At 33.6% G+C, this 19,286-nt stretch overlaps 1 protein-coding gene across 1 annotated transcript in view; it reads left to right on the top strand.

Moving 5' to 3' along the window:
* Positions 1-2,930: 2,930 nt before the first annotated feature.
* Positions 2,931-19,286, top strand: part of LAMA2 (laminin subunit alpha 2) — a 391,580-nt gene continuing 375,224 nt past the window's right edge. Inside the window, exons 1-3 of the mRNA XM_023529836.1 lie at positions 2,931-2,955; positions 3,709-3,879; positions 8,652-8,764. Coding sequence (XP_023385604.1) covers positions 2,931-2,955; positions 3,709-3,879; positions 8,652-8,764 — 309 coding nt within the window. The remainder of the gene's footprint in view (positions 2,956-3,708; positions 3,880-8,651; positions 8,765-19,286) is intronic.

Genomic DNA, 19,286 nt, shown 5'->3' with positions numbered 1-19,286 from the left:
TGGGTAAGTATTTCTCTTATTAAATATGTAAATTGATGACCTTTGCTGATAAGATATCAGCAAAGTATTGCTGATATCAGTAAGTATTTCTCTTTCTTATTAAATATGTAAATTGATGACCTTTGCTGATAAGAATAAGTCTGAGTTAAAGAGCTGAGTTCAAATTTTAATTGTCAGTCTCATTCATTCACAACTTTGTGCATACCTTCTCTGAGCTGCACTTTCTTTATTTGTAAAATGGGACTAATAAAATCTACACAATAAGGTTACCGGAGGCTATATCATATTATTTAATGAATATTGAAATAGTCGTTGAATCAATGTTACTTCCATGCCTGTAATTATTTTGTAGCCATGTTATTTTACTCACATATTATTCATTTAATTTTATGGGAAATTGGAATATAATTCAATTCTATATTTTTAGAACATATAATAAACAGTAAAATAGTGTTCATTAGCCATTTTTCCCTTTTTGGCTCTTTCATGATTACTTAGATCTGACAAGCCACAGGCCTGGCCAACTCAGATTAAGTCCCACAGGGATGCACCACAGCAGGACGTAGGGATTCTTATTCATACCTACGAAACAGAACCCAAGGTCAGGGTCAAGGTTAGACTAGTTAGAAGTGAGGGAGGAGACAAAGATCACAGAGCTAAACTGACAGTGTCCTAGTATAGTTTTAGAGATGGCTCTTGTCTGGGACAATATTTGTGTAAGTTATCTGGCTTTGTTAGAAGGAGCTAGAAGAGGCTTAGCTACCTAAACTCATCCTGCAGGCCAGCAAGATGAGAGGTAAAGTTTGGCCTCTTAAAAACAGGGTTCCCGACATACCTTTCCCTTCTTACTATGTTTTTTACACTATAAATTAAAATTGTGAAAACTTGGGGAAAATCTTACTAAAATTACTAACAGTGACAAATAGTTAGTGGCTTGTGTTTATATATATATGTGACCCATTATGGATACTTTGTGTGTAATCTATATGTATCTTTATCTGTGTCTATATATACATATATACATATATGTATATACATACATACATACATACGCACACACAAACACACACAATCTCATAATCTAACAGGTTAGAACCATTACAAATTCAAGTACTATCTCAATCACTCAGCGTACGTAAGCTATCAGGATAAAGTCTGTACTCATATGCTATTCCCTGTGCCTGGTTATGTTTGCTTTTTCCTTCTTTTCTCTACCAAACAAACTTCTATTTCTCCTTCAAGATTCAGCTCAAGATCACTTCCCATGATAAGCTCATCAAGTGGTATTTTCATTCCCAAATCTTTTATGGTACCTGGAATAATATATGTTCAGCACATATTTGATGAAATAATAGTAATTCTACAGTTAAATGCAAAATGCTAATGCATTACAGAAGAGAAAACTATATAGACAAATCTTATTTATTTAATCATATGTTGTTTACCAACCTAGAGAATAAAATGCCTGAGATAGAGAGATAATGCTCTGGAGACAATCAAATTATTTCTAAATTTGTAACCTGACAAAGTTCACAAAATTTAAGTTGTTTCCAATAAGCCATGTTTACACAGGTAAAACTAAAAAATAAATTAATAAATAAATAACATTTGTATAGTAGTGTACCTTTTATAAACCATTGTACATTTCCTCATGAAATAAAAAATAATTTTTCAAATGGTTAATATTTTTCTGACCAGTAATCATATTAGCTGACCTCACATCACATTGACAGAATGTCTCATTAAGTGAGAGCTAAAGCATAGAGATGATGTGGTGGCCTGAGGGAAAAAATTTGTCAGGAATAATGAATGAGATAGTGACTACAATGAAGTAAAAAAATAAGTTCTGAACTCCTGGAAAACACAGAAAAATCAAATACCTATTAGCTGGAGAAAAGCGCAAGACAGGAGGGCTATTGGGTGTGCTCAGGGCACTGGATTGGAATAGCAGAATCAGAGGGATTTAATGAGTGATGATTGAGAGGAGGGAGGGAAAAGAGAGAATATTGTTTGGAGGCAGCTCTTTGGGAGACCATGAGAGAGACCGAGGTGAGCATTAAGGTGTTTCCTATTGTGAATCCATCTACTTCTTTGAAAGTTTGATAGTGATTACAGTAGAGGTTCAAATTATTTAAAATTATTTTTATTTGCTTTACTATTGTTTCTTCATGGCAATTCTAGGGTTAACCAGGACCACAAATTAACACTAAGTTTATGTAGGTTTCACATGATGTTTGTAGAGACCGTGCAGTATAGTGCTTAAGAGGATAGGCTGGAGCCAGCTTGTTTGCACTCAGATAACAGCTATGCTACTTGCTACCTATCATTCTGGGCATGTTACTGAACATGCTAATAAAATAGGGGTAATAGTAGTGTGTAGGTCATATGGATGTTGTGTGTAGCAAATTAGTCCAGGCAGATGTAGAATGTTAGAACAATCTCTGACAGAATAGTACCTGGCGCTTTATAAACATTCACTAATGCTAGATACAATTATGATTATTATTATTATCAATATTATTGTTATTCAGAAGATGCACCAGAACTTTTATGATGCCAATATTTATAATTCATTTTAAAAATATAATGAGTGTTTACACTATACCCAGCATGTGTTAAATTTTGAAGATGAAGCAGAAAACGCTTATGAACTCAAAACTCTAGGGATCTCAGGAAAACATCAGGACTTAAGATTTAGTCAGTAAAGAACTTTTTGTTGGAGGTTAAATCAATATAGACCTACTTGGCACATATATAGAACAGAGACCACCTAGATGCTCAGCATGTTTCTTACCTAAATTGAGTCAAATTATTTATAATCTCAAATGTACTTTCTCCAAAATGAGTTTTTCAGTTAGAGAGTAACTTCTGATAAGTGACTTTACTATATGGTCATTGAAAAAGAGGTCTACTAAATATAAATATTAGACATGTATGAAACAGAATTGACAGAAAGTCATAGAAAATAAAGAGCCTGAGTCGGCCTCTCCTGTGGAATGAAAGACCCCGCAGCCCCGCACTGAAACTGGCCTCTGAGGTTGTTTCTGAGCAAGCTACTTTTATTTTATCTAGGAAATAATTTATGTTATATGATCATAGATTACTATGATTACTTGTTTCTGGTAAGATATTGCTGTATAATATGGCGATGTAGTGCAAAAGGAAGTAAAAAATGGTCTTCCAAAATATTTCATCATTTCCTATCTTCTCCAATCTGGATATAAAGGAGTTACAATAAACACTTATGTTAAGTGATAATTGGAGCATAAAAATGACCATGAAAAACATATATGCATAAATTGTGTGAAAAGTTTTTACATACGAATATAGTTTACTATTAGATATCAAGTAGCTGAAATAGAAGATGGAAGATTCAATAAGACTTTTTCCAGTAACATGAACAGAAGATTTTTTTAAGTGTTTGTTAGAGAAAGGACCTTCTTTCCAATTAAGTATTAGAGGTTAATAAATTAAAAAGATATCTCTAGATACCATATTAAAGACCTAGAAAGGAAAAAAATGTTTTCATTTGATACCACATGATATTGATGTATTATACTGAAGTCAGATATTTATCACTGATTATTTCATTTTAATTTATTTAATGCTCTGAAAAATACCCTACCTTAATTTTATTTTAAAATGCAGCAAAATTATACCTCATTGTTTGTTGTCTACACAACTTCATTCGTCCATTTTATTTTTCAGGTTTATTTCCTGCTGTCTTGAATCTTGCTTCTAATGCTCTCATCACCACAAATGCAACATGTGGAGAAAAAGGACCTGAAATGTATTGCAAGTTGGTAGAACATGTGCCTGGGCAGCCCGTGAGGAACCCCCAATGTCGAATTTGCAATCAAAACAGCAGCAATCCATATCGTATGTATTTTAATATGTGTTCATTTATAGTCCTGGGCAGGATTTGTAATTGAGAGATTTGAAGCCGATTTGCATTAAAGTCAAAGCACTTATGATCTCCAAATTTCCTGGAACTTTTCCTCCTCTGTGAGATTCTTTACCATCCTTCTCCATCCTTCTCCAAGCATAATGACAGACATTACTGGGGTGCCTTATACATACCAGGTACATACCATGGTTTTCTAGCTGAAGACCTGTGGTGGTCATTAGGTTTACTTCTCAAGAATAATAGTTATTAATTTAGGCTTTAGTCGTTCATTGGTCACTTACGTGCCAGGTACTGTGCTGGGGATCCAACAGGAATAAGGTGTGGTCCCTGCTTCTACTAATAAAGAAATGGGCAAAAAGCATACTTTTGACATATAGTGTGGTAAGTACAAAGGAAAGAATTAGCATAAGGGCCTGAGGCACAGAGAGGATGATCACAAATTCAGTCTTGGTATAAATGAAGCCTTGCCAGATGAAGTGCTGTCTAAGCTGAGATCCAAGGACAAGTTTGAGCAGAGCAGGTAAGGAGGAGAGAGAAGGAAGAGAAGAGGAATACCAAGAAGAGAGATCGGAATAAGACAGAAAACTTCACTTGCTCTGGGAAATACAAGTAGTTGGGGATGGCTAGAACTGATATATCAGACTTATTCAATAAGCATTTGAATACCTGCTACTACCAATGCATTGTACTGAAGCATAATGTCAAATCATACAAGCCCTTGACTTAGGGACTTGGAGGGGAAAATAAGAGAAACAGAAAAGTAAATCGAATACTGAGGGAACATCTAGTGATTCCTGAGAGAAAGCAGCTCGTGTACTGAAAAAAATAAGAGTTAGTAAGATGAAAAGGGGAAAAGTGTCATGAAAGAAAAAGCCTACGCAAATCTTGAAAGTAAAAAACAGCATGATATATCCAGAGAACTATAAGTGATTTAGTTTGATGAGTAAAACATTTATATGGAGAAGTGGAGAATGGTGTGAAATGGAGAGATTGTTTTAAAAATATGCACTGAGAATTCATCGAATATATATTGGGAGATTAATAAAGTGGATATTTAATGTCAATGAGGTGAGATAATGGGGATAAAGCTTCACAGTTGTATTGCTATTACAGTTGCTTAGTTTTTGTTTTAAATTGTAAAACATAAAACAAAGAAAGCTTTCTTTCATAATTTACATTTTTCATCTCAAAAGAAAGTTGGGAGGCATGCATTTTTTCTTGCAGCTGGTTAAATGGAATAATACATAGTCCTCTCTCTATTATTTAAATTAGAGATGCTGAGAACAATATGTGTGGAGAACTGGGACTTTTGCGATTAAAATTGCTGGTCTTGTACATGACAGAATTTAGATTTTTAGTGCCCGTCTAAGTCTGACCACCTTCTTGGAACTTTGTCTTGTTACTTCAGTTTCCACTGATGTTTAAGAAAGTAATTAAGAAACCAAAGATGGCAATCATGAGAACTTTTCTTGCCTTTTAATAACTCTAGTTATTTTCTGTGGTGTAGATTGTTATGGTAGGGGGATAAGAGTGGGGAGTGGTGGAACACATCCAATCTGTTAGCTATTCTTGTATAGAATGTGAAGAGCAAAGGATCTGGTTCAGAGCCCTGGGAAAACATCAAAAGCAATAAAATTGAAGTAAACTTCAGAAGATAAAAGACTGATGGACTATAAACTTTGAGTTCATTAAGGAAAAAGATGAAGCTTGATGGGGAGAAACTGTCATTGGTTCAGGAACTGGTTGGTGGCCTTGCTGATTTCCTAAAGAACGTGACAAAGCCTAAAGGCATGGAAGTGATTGGGGGCAATGGTGGGCAGGTGGTTGGGAGTGAGTAGATGTGTATTTAGGATGAACTAGGAAGAGAGCGACAGTTAAAGTATATAAAATAACATGTGTGTGTCTGTGTGTATGCATATATACATGTACATCTGTGTATGTGTGTGTGTGTGTGTGTGTGTGTGTGTATATAAATATGTGTATAAACAAATACATACAGTTCCTGCCTACAAGTAAAATATTAGGGTAAACATGGCTTCGATGTAGATGTAGAAAGCAATTAAATGAATATTCAAAACAATAAACTCAGGGCTCTAACTTGTGGTACATACTATAAATGATGTAAAATTTCTAAGAAGAAAAACATCAGCGGGAACTGAAATAACAAGAGAAAATTTCAAGGAGGTGGTCAGATTTATATCGACACTAAAAAGCTAAATTACCTGAGATAATAGGGGAAGGCATTCTAGAAAAGGAGAAAAAGGAGGAAATGTGAGTGGTCCTAAGAGACAGGATGGAGGGCAGATGCAATGATTGGGGTGGGAAAAAAATTGAGTGGAATAAAAATCTAGCAATAATAAATATATTTTGGTAAAAGTTGGATTAACAGATGACAAAATTCCACAAATTCAGAGAACAGCTAGAATAAAACAGCTAGAAGGTCTGTATGTAATTACCATACAAAGAAAAGGAAACTTGAACTTTCTGTTAGTAGACTGTGCTTCTCAATTAAAAACTAGCAATTTGAAAGGTTTCTTTCATCATGATTTCCTCACCAGTTTTCCGATGCAGTTAGTTTTGGATTGGCTTGTGTAGCTATCCCTGTTAAGGATAAGTTTCTGTCTCCTTTGAAATAAGGGAAGTATGCCAACAATTAATCCGTTTTTGCAAATTAATTATGATTAAACTTTTATAATGGGGATTATGGTTCATTGTTTATTCATCTCCCAGTCTTCCTTTCTGTGAATAATTCTCATATCAATTTGACCTGCGGTGGAAGATATCAACATTTCCAATTAGACAGCTCCTCTCACAATTACTTAAGAGCCATGAATTTAATTTTGAAATATGGTTGTGTGTCTGTGTGTTTATATCACATATTAAATCCACAACTGTAAAGAAGATGCAAGATGTTTAGGGAATGTTTACTGTGATGTTTATTTTTCTTCAGAAGCAATACCAGTAATATTTCATTTATAGGTTCTGAGTCCTAATGGGCCAATTTCAGCACCCACTCACATCACCAAGGGCATTTATTTGATATTTAGTTATGCTTCTTATATTTGTCATCATTATAAAGACCTGACACCTTCAACAGAACAAGTTAACTAGCATTAATTATTTAATCTATTCAGCAATTTTATTTCTCATTAATGAGATAGGATACCTCGTCTCAGTGGACTGCTGTGATAAGACAGTAGAAAACAAAGTCCATGTTTAGATGAATTAAATAATTTACCAATAAAAGTCAATTTTTTTTCTGTCCTATAACTCATATTACCATAAGCATCTCATTAGTACACATGACTGGATTACTAAATTATGTAGGCAAATCAAGAGTCCATGGTTGTTCTTCATAGTGATATGGTTTGTTCATTTTTCGAAGTATTCCTTCAATTTACAAAAAAAGGACTGTGTTCTAATCTACAAGGTTATTGTTAGGTCATTCATTTGAAACATCTTCCCAGAGAATTAGTTCTATAAAAGTTCTCAAGACTGAAACCCATAGACATCCGCCATTCATGAAGGAGAGTAGCAGGGAAGCTAACCACCACTTTGTTTACATTTCTGTGGGAAAATATGCTGACTTCCAAGTGAGAGGTTAGGAAGTTAAGTACCCTTCATGCAGCCTTGGGAATAGAAATAGGAACATCCCACAACTTCCACGCCTGCCATTCTCACCCATGCATGAGCTGGGCTTGTTTAGAAGAGGAGAAAAGCAACAGAATTTGTGGGAAATGAGAAGCACAAGGACCAATGACTGAGAACCAAAATAAAACAAGGGCATAGGCCGCCCTGAGGTAATGGCTGATGTTATGAGATGCATGGAACTCAGTTGGAGGAGATGAGGAAACTGTGAGATTTGAAGATTGTAAGAAGGAAGGAAGTGTGAGAGGACTGTGGGGTAAGGGGACAGTGATTGTCCACACACCTTCTACTTTCTATCTTCAATCTCCCTTTTATTCTCACAAAAAGTCCTGTTCTCATCTATCTTGAGCAAAGGCAAGGAAAGATCCATGTTTTGTTGGCAGGATGCAGTTTCGCATGCCATTCTTTCTTTGCTTGCCATTATTGTCCAGACTCCTCCACTGAGTTAGTGATTATGAGGACAGGCAAATAAATGATGGATTGGAGGTTTCGAGTATATTTCATTATTTTAAATAGTGGCAGAAAGTTGGCAAGTTAAGAACTGACTGCAAAAAGCCTCATAGGATGGATTTGACAGCGTTTTTTATTAAAACCAGATACATAGTGGATTGCCCAAGTATTGGTAATAATGAATGTGTCAAAAGGACAAATCTTCAAGTACCTTTAAACCACAATTCAGAATTTTGTTTCCGTTAACAAAGTTGATGGCATACTAGAGCCGCCTCAACAGTAGATGTTTTCTTCTTTGAATGATTGACACATCAATTAGATTTCAATATTATTTCTTCACACTTAATTTCTGTGGTTATCATTAAAGTTGCCCATTTTAGTTGATGGCCAGACTGCCAAGCTACTTATTCTCTTATAGCCTAAGTGTTTAACCATTTTGTACTACCTTGTGGCATGCTATGAAAAAGTTAGCATTAAATAAATTCTGTTGGATATGAGAATTGCTCTCTCTTTATATTATTTTAATGTTTGATAGTCACATGATGATAGTTTTGTGTTAGTTTTACTTTTTTTCTTTAAATAAACAGTTATATATTTATTATATGATCTTTTCTCCTCCTTTCACATGCTACTGCTGATTCAATAGAGAGACATCCAATTACAAATGCTATTGATGGAAAGAACACTTGGTGGCAGAGTCCCAGTATTAAGAATGGAATTGAATACCATTATGTGACCATTACACTGGATTTACAGCAGGTAAATGCCTCTTTTTTGTGTGTTTGTTTTTAATCATTTCTCACTTTGAAATTGTATCTTGGATTTGCTATTTGCGTAATTCTTGGGTGAAAAGATACTCCTTCTTATCACCCTCCATTATTTTCTTGATACAATGAACAAAGGGACCTATTCATTTAGTATGCTGTTATATTAAACTATTTGGCATTTATTTCTAAAGCTCAACTGAAATGAATTCACAGAAAGAGTTTATTGCTGAATTTAGGGCTGATTCTATTTTGACTAAGGAGAGTCAATGAGGAAAATACAGATCAACAAAATTTTACATAGAGAAAATATAATAGTGCTATTTTTAAGTTTTCCTCATGGTATGTGTCCTGAAAGGTTGTTGGATAAGAAGGATTTGGAGAAAATTGCCCCTTATTACTAAGAGTTGAGCAAGCTGTGACATTGATTATTAAATTAAACCCGGGCCACTAAATGAGGTAATAATCCTTGTAGTTGTATAAAATTAATGTTGAAACTTAAGAGTTTGTGTTGCATAGGACTAGGTGCCTTCTACACTTAATTTCTTTCTTTTTTTTTTTTTTGTTCTCAATATTCAGGTCAGGCTCACACTATTAATCAAGACTCCCTATCATCCCAACTCTTTTAGGCTTTCAAATAGCATGGAATCTGGAAAAATGTTCCCATAGTTTTCTGCTGTTCTAAATTCAAAAGCTTATTTAATTGACTGAAGCCTGAGACTGGAGGCATTGAAGTTAGACTTCACTAACTCAACCTGTTTTTCTCTCACTCTCTGGAATCATCATAGGAAAGATTCTTAGCCACTTCTCTCTGGCCCAGTGGAGATATTGCGGCAGAGTTTGGGGTTAGGGAAGAGGAAATGGCCAAGATAGTTACTGACAGAAACTGTACACTATACAGGTTATGTTTCCATAGGTGGCTATGGTAGAGGGGAGCACCAGCCAGTGGGGGTTAGCCACCGTCTCAGAGGACCAGATAAGCACCAGGCATTTCCAAAATGGATAATGTTTGTAATCACTATAGGAGTACAAACTTCCGCTTTAGGGTTTGAGACCACTTTTCCAGGGTGCACACATTCAGGAACTGCAAAGAGCTGGCTGGTGGGTCTCACAGCAGACCCTTTTCCCACCCATCTGGAACTCCTTAGGACCTGAGCAACTAGGTAGCAGCACCTAGGGCTTAGTGCTTCAGCTAAATCAGCAACTAACATGGATTTATTTCCATCCATGCTAGCAGCTGACTGTCAGCCTTGAGTTAAAGATATTTCTCAAGAAGTCTCAGAGCACTATCAGGAAATGGCAGGTCAAACTACCACACTGATCAATCATGCTTTAGGTCAGTGAAATCTTGCACATGAATTCCCTGCAAATTCTATCCTCAAAATGGACTTCATTTCTCTCCCGATAGTCATAGCAGTTCTCCCCCTTTATATAGTCATTGAAAGTTGGTCTTCCCAATCGGGAGTGAATCTGTTGTCTATTGCCTCAGGTCCTTTTCTGGGAAAGGGAAACAATAAATAGGGATGGTTAATTGCTCTAGTTTATTCTCTACCTATTCTTTTAGATTGCATATGGAGCCAGAGGTTCAATTATTGATATAATTTGCACAAATCACTTATATTACTCTTTGAGCTCAACCACAATGGTGCATGGTACAATAGATGGTACAATCACAAGTTTTTACTGAATCATTTCTATCTATCATACCTACCTATCATTATTAATTCAAGAGGTCAAAGACTTCACCTGAAATGGTCATTTTTTCAATGACCATTTATAATTTTCTTAGTTTGCTTTGTATCCCCACTCATCCCACATGATATCTCAGGAATTAGGTGGATTTGTTCTTGCTGCTTCAAATTAGTATAATGGCCTTAAGATGAGTGAATACTGAAGACATCTTTCTGGTATAGTTCAGTCTTCATAAAAAGTAGCAGGATTCTGTTTATAAAACAGGTCTACCTAACTCCAAAGTCTAGAATATACCCAGTGGAAGTAGTACTGTGATATGACCTCATATGCTCCTCAATGCCAGGATGATGCCCATTTATGTCTTTACATCAGCCCTCCCCTACTTCCTGTAAATCAACTCACTCCATGTTCAGGAAAAGGGCAACACAATCTATAAAATAAAATAAATCTTATTTCTACTTGACTCAGATTTTAAATTAGTCAGTGATTTAATGATGTTAAAAGTAAAGCAGGTTTGTTATCAGGTTTTATAATGGAATTCCTCAGAAAGGAAGGAGCTTTAGATCTTTTATTTGACCTTAGATTTTGGAGTAGCAAACTATGGAACAGTGTCACAAAACTTACTCAGCTAAAGTGTAAAGCTGCAGGAACATATAATTTAATGCATTAGCAACAGAGAAAATGTGGACATCCTTATTTTTTCATTTACTTCTCACAATAAGCTTATGAGGCAGCTAGTATTATTATCCTTATTTAATAGTCGAAGACCACTGAACTTAGAAAAGCTAAGTGACTTGGCCTTTTTAACAAAGTTTATTGTGGGCAGGGCTCGAATTTCAACCTGAGTAGTCTAAATTCAGACCCCAAACTATACCAGTAATTCCTAAACTGGAATCTGAAGACCTAGACTGGGGAGTTCATGAGAATTTTTGGTATATAAATTCAAGAGGTCAATACTATCAGTTTAAGAAATGCCACACTACAGTCTCTTGGTTTCAATGGGAGAATATAGCCAACATCTGTTTTGTTGCAAAATAGGGGAGTAGATCTCTCATTTTCTTGCACATTTTAGTATGCTTCTAAAATAGCATACTTGTCTTTTCTACTTACAGCATGAAGGATTAATAATTATTTGGCATAATATGAACTATTATCCAACTGGGAGTCAAGGGCAGAAGTTTTGCAATGAATAGGTAAATATCACTAAATGTTTGTCATTAATGCAGTAAGAGGTTTGACCATTTATTAGTTCTCATATATATTTTGAGAAGTATGAATTTTAACAAGTGACAATTTATCTTTTGTTATTGATATATACACAGCTCCTCCATATTTTAATTATAAATAACCACCACTGGATTTTCTCTATTAGATCATTACAGATTACACTAGGACATTTCCTTAACATTTTAACATTCAAAATGAGTGCTAGAAAGCTATAACAAGTTATTGAGAAGAAAGTAGCTACCTATTTTATAAACTGATTTCTTTAAGATTTTTATTACTAAAGGATTATTCATTTTTCCCAATTGTATTATTTATTCACAGCATACATATCTTGAGCAAATGATTTAATCATGCTGTGCCCCAACTACTAGATTAGCAAAATAAATCTTATAATATCATGGCAAGAAATTTGAAATAATAAAAATAGCAATATAACTAAATTCCATCTGGCAATTATAGCTTTTGTAATGTTGTAGTATAGGCATAAAATTGTAGTTTAACTCTTCCAGTTATGTATATGCAAAAACCCAGTCTGATAGCAAAGAAAATATGCATCAATTTATAAGACAATAATAGGGACTTGGAGGTTAACAGAGTGTCCAAAACATTCCATTTTAGTTCTCTTCCAACTGGATTTTCACCACAATATGTATTATGATATCTGATCCAATTTTATGCCTTTTTAAATCTTGTCATTTTCTCAGGCCTGCCCTTCAATTTATTTAGGAAGAAAGCTGATTGGTAAATGGGGTAAAGCACAGAGGGGCAGCTTTTCAATAGACTTTGTTAATATATATTGATGTTATATTTTTTCTCTGTGATGCAGGTATGGCATAAATTAGATATATTCATGTGTATTCATTCCCTTCATTGCAACAAACAATTCTCTTTTCTTCCTAATTTTTCCCCAAAACCAAAAATGTGTTTATCAAGATTGTCTTGCTGTTTCAGAGATTAATTTCCACATATTCTTGACCAGTAAATATTTTATTTACTGACCTTATAGAAACATATTTAGTGAGATAGGTTAACAATTTTAAATGGGAATTATGTTTTGGAAGGATGTTGTCTTAGCATTTCTATGCAAATATTATGATACTTTTAGAATCTATATGAATAGTATGGAAGCATTTTTTTCTAGAGCCTTGAACCACTAATGTAATGATAGAATCCTCTGTAATAGTAAAGCATGAAATACATTGAGGTATTTCAATGTATTATAATTTTTATATGTCCAAAATTTATTTTGTCTAAACATAGTAAGGATAATCAAATTTTCAATCTTGAAGAAAAATTATTATTTTCTTATATCACCTTTCTTCTTACTTATTCTCATTGAAAACATCTGTTGTATAGTTTAGAGAGCAAAATTAGCTTTACCTATTGAATAATGAAAAAATTGAGATTGATGCAATTCATAATTATTCAACAGGTATAAAGGAGTATAAACAATATCCCTACATTTAATACCTCGCTATCTAAAGAAGGAGAGAAGACATACACGTGCACTGTATTAAAAAGCCACACAAGACTGAAATAGTCCCAGTTAAATATGTTTTTATTCAACAGATTCTATTTGATGTAAAGATTTCCTTTTTGGAGACATCTTTATTAAGGCCTTAACCCATGGCATGGTGATTAGATGTTTATTTTCCTATAGTCCCACTAGATTGTGAACTCTTAAAGTCAGAGGTCTTTGATTATTTATATTTATCATGATGCTCAGCATTTAGCAGGAACTCAGCAGATTTGATGAAAGAATGGTGCATGGCTACTCTTCAAAACATTAAATATTTTCATTGGTACTAATTGGGTGACTGCTAAATTGATGAATCCAAAATTAACTATAGAGGAGATTATAATCTATACATTAAAAATGTCCTGTATGGATGCATCTTGTTTAGTATAGCAGAATATAATTGAAATCATATTTTTTTTACCTTCTTTAATTTTTTTTTGTTTGTTTTATGATCATTAATTCAATGTCACAGATAGGATCAGTAGTTAATTCAAAAATGTATTCTCCCTCTAAATGAATCTGTGCTGACCTTTTAATCATTAATAAAGGTGGCAACCAGCCTTAGTGTCTACATTGTACAGAACATTAGTTCTAATTATCTTCCCTTCTGTCTACTTTTAATACTGTAGTCACATTGATCTTAGTACAAAATCAGATTACATCACTCCTTCTACCAAAACTCTCTAATGGCTTTCCAATACTCAGCGGGACAAGCACAATGACACAAAGAATTACAGGATCTGTACCTCCACTGTCTTTCATCTTTGACTTCATCTCCCCTCTTCAGTTGCCCAACTGGCTACCTCATTGGCTCATGAAGGCCTCTATTCCTACTGTTCCTGCCTCAAGGCCTTTGTACTTGCTGTTCCTTCTGTCTGGAATTATTTTCCCCAATTTTCATGAAGCCTTTTCTTCACTTCCTTTGGGTTTTTATTCAAGTGTCACCATAGCAAGGACCTCCCTGATAATCTTATTTAAAATTGTAAGCCCCTGCCTACTTCCTAATCTACTTCCCATAAGCTATATTGCTAATTTGCACTGTATATTTTGCTATTTATGTTAAATGTTGTTTACCTTGCTTTTCTAAATGCAATTTTCATGAGCGTGGAGATACTTTTCTTTTTTTAATTGCCACATTCTAAGCACTTAGAGTAGTGCCCAGCATATAAGAGACATTGGATAAATTTATGTTAAATGAATAAGTGATTGAATAAATGAACAATACAAAACATCAATCCATAATGTAAGACTCTTATTAAAGCTAAGAATTAAACAAAAAGTGAAATAATCTCACATTGTGTTTGTGATAAAATATGCTATGCATTTTTTAATTTATGAATTTTTCTTTAAGATTCAGATTAAATAACACAAAGTAAATTTTCTCACTAGTTCTTTCCTAAACATGTTGTAAACTTGGGTTATGTTTGTCCCTCTCTGTGTGACTTTACTACATTTATAGCTTTATTTGGGAAAAACGGGTTTTAATCAATTTATATCCCCTTTTGAAACAAAGAAGTCTAGGACTGTAGTTTCTTTTAACTGATATTTTTAATTTCCTAGTGGAAAAACAATAGATGTAAAAAAGCGGGGAAAGGCCACTATGATGCTGTTTAAACAAGAGTGTAGACTTAGGATATTATGTATTTTGATATAAAATTCTGATTAATTCTAACAACATTATGAACATGTAAACATTTTGGACATGTAGATTCTATTTCAAATAGTGTCAAGATGATTGCCCTAGAAGATAATGCTTAAAACCAGGACATAAATTAGAGAATTGTTATTTAAAAACAGAAATAACAGTACAAAGAAAGATCTATTAAGAATCTGTGGAGAAAGACCCGTTAATGTTTTTATATCATACTACTTCTGTTATGGAAAATCTGAACAGCACTACCTAAAAAAGACAAAATGTGAGCTATTTTTGACAACTCTCTGATGGCTTCCACACATAAAACACAACTGTGTTTCATTATATAGTTGGAATATCGTGTATTCTCCCATTTTATCCTCGGAGTCTAATTTACTTATTATATATGTAATTGTATAACTTGTATATTCTATACACATATTTATTATTTCTAGAGTTGACAATGTATATAAGTTATTCAATATCATATGTGTTTTACTTTGTAGATAATACACATTTTCAATATTACCCTGAGTCTCTAAAATACAAAAATGGCCAGAGGATGAGGATGAGGCTGAGAAAGGAGGAGATATAATTTTGCATAGGTTTCATTTCCTAACCTATCACTTATCAGTTTATTTACCTTATATAAATTGTCCCATTTTTATGTTCTTCAATTTGGTCATATGTAAAATGGAGCTAATAGTATCACTTCTTTATTAAGAAGATTATTATAAAAGTACAGTGATGTAATGTAGGCAAATAGCCTAGTACACTGTTCCACATTAGTTGATACTTCTAGATAACCCATATGTCACAGAAGAAATTAGAATGTGTTAGAAAATATTTTTAAATAAATGATAATTAAAAATGCAACATATCAAACTTTTTGTTGTTTATTCTCACTTGATTTCACTGTGGTCAGTATTCTTTCAATTCTTTGAGATTCAATTTTTGAAATTTGTTTTCATCCAACATATAGTGACTTTTGTGCATTGGGAAAAATGAGGATTCTATAGTTGCTGGCTACAGTGTTATAAAAAGTCAGTGGATTATGTATGTGTTTGTTTATATATATTAAGGCTATTTTATTAGGGACATATGGATTTAGAATGGAGCTGTATTAACCTTTTTTAAAATACTATCGCTAGCAATAATTCTATCTTTCAAGTTTACTTTCACGACTTCACTAGATTCCTTTATGCTAATGTTTGCATAATACAGCTTTTTCCATTTTATTTGATGTCTTTATATTTAAAGAGTATCTTTTGTAATCAGTCTGTAACAAAATTTATTTAGTCAGTTGGACAATCATCGTCTTTAAATTGGATATTTAATTCATTTATATTTAATATTACCAGTGATATTTGGGTTCAAAGTGCCATATTCCCATTCGTTTTTCTATTTGTCTTTTGTTAATTTTTTTTCTTGACTTTCTTTCTTTTGCATATTAAAGATTTTTTCTATTTATCCATTTTTTCTTTTATTAACTTGTATTCCATGTAGTCTTTTTCACTTGTACTAATTACCACAAATATTATAGCATACATCCTCGATGATCAGAACTTGATATAAACTGGTATTTAAATTATTTCCCAGACAAGTCAAAGACTTTAAAACACTTTACATCTATACTCTCCACCTATGCCACCCCTTGCCCATGTAGATTTTATCCTATAGTTCTGATGTGATTAATTCTATGTTTATATTAAGCTCCAAAGAAAGTAATTGTTACCATTATAAACATGTGATATTTATTTATTTATTTATTTATTTTTAATGACAGAGTTTGCTGGTAACAAATTCTTTTTTTCCTGAAAATTTTTTCTGTTATTTTTTATTCACATTTTTCATAAGGAATAAAAATGTTGTTTGGATGTTATTTTCTTTCAGCTCTTTAAAGATTTCATACCATTATTGCCTAGCCTTCAATATGTCTACTGTGAAGTCAGTCAAAGTTTTGATCACTTTTCCTTTGAAAGTAAGGTATCTTTTTTCCTGTGTCTCCTTTTAAGATTTTTCTTTGTCTTTGGTGTTCAAGGATTCTCTACAGTGTGTCTAGGAGTGATTTTATTTGTCTAAACACTGGTTGGAGTTCAAAAGCTTCTGGATTCTATGGATTGATGTCTTTACTGGTTTTAGAAAATTCCCCAGCCAATAGTTCTTCAAATGTTGTTCCTGTCCATTCTCTTCTGTTTTTGGGACTCCACTTATATGTATGTTAGACTTTTCATCATGTCCATCATGTATTCCATGCTTTTCTTTATTTTCCTCTATTTTCCCCTCTCTTCTCAAGGTTTCTTTATTACACACATTTTATGGTGACCTATTTTTTAATATACTGATCCGTCTGTTAGATCTAATCTTTATTAAAACACATTTACTGAATCTTTAATTTCAGTAATTCTATTTTTTAGTTCTAGAATTTCTATTTAATACTTTAAAAAATAGATTCCAGACAACTTCTTCATTTAGTCATCTGGAACATATTAAGCAAAGTTATTTTTGTTAACTATATGTCTGATAACTAACATTTGAAACATCTGTCAGTCTGTTTCTATTCCCTTTTCTTCCTTTCTTGGTTTTACTGATTCATGGAAAGTTTAGTAGTATTTTTATTAATAATGTCTTAAATGCATTTATTTTTATTCTGCCAAGAGTCAGCCTTTATTCAATTAGCTGTTTAGATGTTTTGTGGCTTGGTAGGGGGATGCCGATGGCTTTTTCTCATTTGCCCTTACATCTAGGGGTAGACCTTAAGGGCTCCCAACTAAAAGCCATTCCTTTCCTTTGTGGTTGACTCTGAATTCATAGTTTGTCTCCTCAACTTTGTGAGACTTCCCACAGATCTGCTTAGCTTCTTACCTCTTATGAGCTAATTTCTGCATGGTGTTTATCTTCTGGCTTTGTCACCACTTAATGTGGTAAATCTCTTAAAAGCAAAAGCTGAGTTGAATGTAGTGCTAATTTCTCTATGGCTCAAGGCCCCTCTCCTCATGGCCCTGAACTCTAATGTTCATCTTCTCAACTTGTGAGATTAATGAAAGCTCTAGAATGTCACTTTTTCTGCATGCCTCTATTCACCTCTCGGCAAATCAGTGAATACCCTGAGAGGAAAATAACCAGCTCTTCCTGATCTGTAACCCTTTAATCGAGTTTAGGTGTTTTGCTTGTTCTCTGATACCTTAAATGGATGTTTTTAGTATTTTATTCAGCATTTGTAGTTCTTGTCTTTGAGAGAAAATAGAAAATATGCATTTATTCATAGTTTTAAAAACAAAAAATCAGAGCATATTTTCTGATAAGATTTCTTTTGTTTTTTTTTGTGTGTGTGTGTGAGTTTAAGTAGTATGAATTATTGATTCAACAATACAATACTAATTATTTAGATATTTTGATGGTTAGGAAGAAAGCAAGAAATAATATTTAAAATTAGAATTATCCTGGACAAGCTGAGATGCATGAAATTGTCAACTAAAGTAATCCAAAACAAAGTAGGTCTTAAGCAGGAAATACCAGTCCTCTTATGGTATCTGCCCTGAATAATACATAAATAAAATTATTTAACAGTAGTACATTTGAAAAATGTAGATTGAGCAGGCACTGTTCTAAGCCTTTAAGTCTGGACATGAGGATACACAAGTTTTTGTTTTTCAGATTTCACATTCTAACTGGGTAGATAGGGTTGCTGTGGAGAGAAAAGGGGCATAGAAAATTAAGTATATAATTTAGAATAGCGAAAATGTCATGGAAAAAAACAAAACAGGATAATACGAAAGTAATAAAAAGCTACTGTATGTGTATGTTTTACCTATAATTTTGAGAAAGTGACATTTGAGCTGAGAATTTAATAGCAGAAAGTGCCAATTACAGAAAAAGCTGAGCAAAGTTTATACCAGACAGGAACAAACTTGGTGTGCTGGAAAATGGGAGGAAGGCCAATGTGTCTGGAACATAGTGGTAAAGAACAAAGGCTGTAGGAGATAATGTCAGGAAGGTATCCAGGTAGACTTATATCATATGGGAAATAGTCATGATAAGGAGTTAGATTTAATTCTGAGTGTAGTAAAAGAACTACAATGGGATTTAAGCAAGGAGTAATATGATTTCATTTGTTTTGTTAGAAATATTGCCTTGCCTGCTAAATGGAGAAGGTGAAACAGAGTGAAAACTAGGAGGCAGTTAAGAAACTGTTGCTATATTTGAGCCAAGAGATGATGACTTAGACTAGGATGGTAGTAGCAGAAATGGATAGAAGTGGTAGGTTAAGATTTACTGTGGTGAATATGAATAGATGTGATGATGGAATAGATGTAGAAGGTGAGGCAAAAATGTTGACTTCTAGGATTTTACCCTGAAAAATTTTATTTTACTGAGATAGTATAGACTGAAGGAGGAGCAGGATGGAGATACTGGGTGGTACTTAAAGGCTCTCCTTTAACATGT

This window comes from Pteropus vampyrus, unplaced genomic scaffold (assembly GCF_000151845.1).
Source record: "Pteropus vampyrus isolate Shadow unplaced genomic scaffold, Pvam_2.0 Scaffold43, whole genome shotgun sequence".
Taxonomy (NCBI): Eukaryota; Metazoa; Chordata; class Mammalia; order Chiroptera; family Pteropodidae; genus Pteropus; species Pteropus vampyrus.
This window is presented reverse-complemented; position numbering and strand designations above follow the sequence as displayed.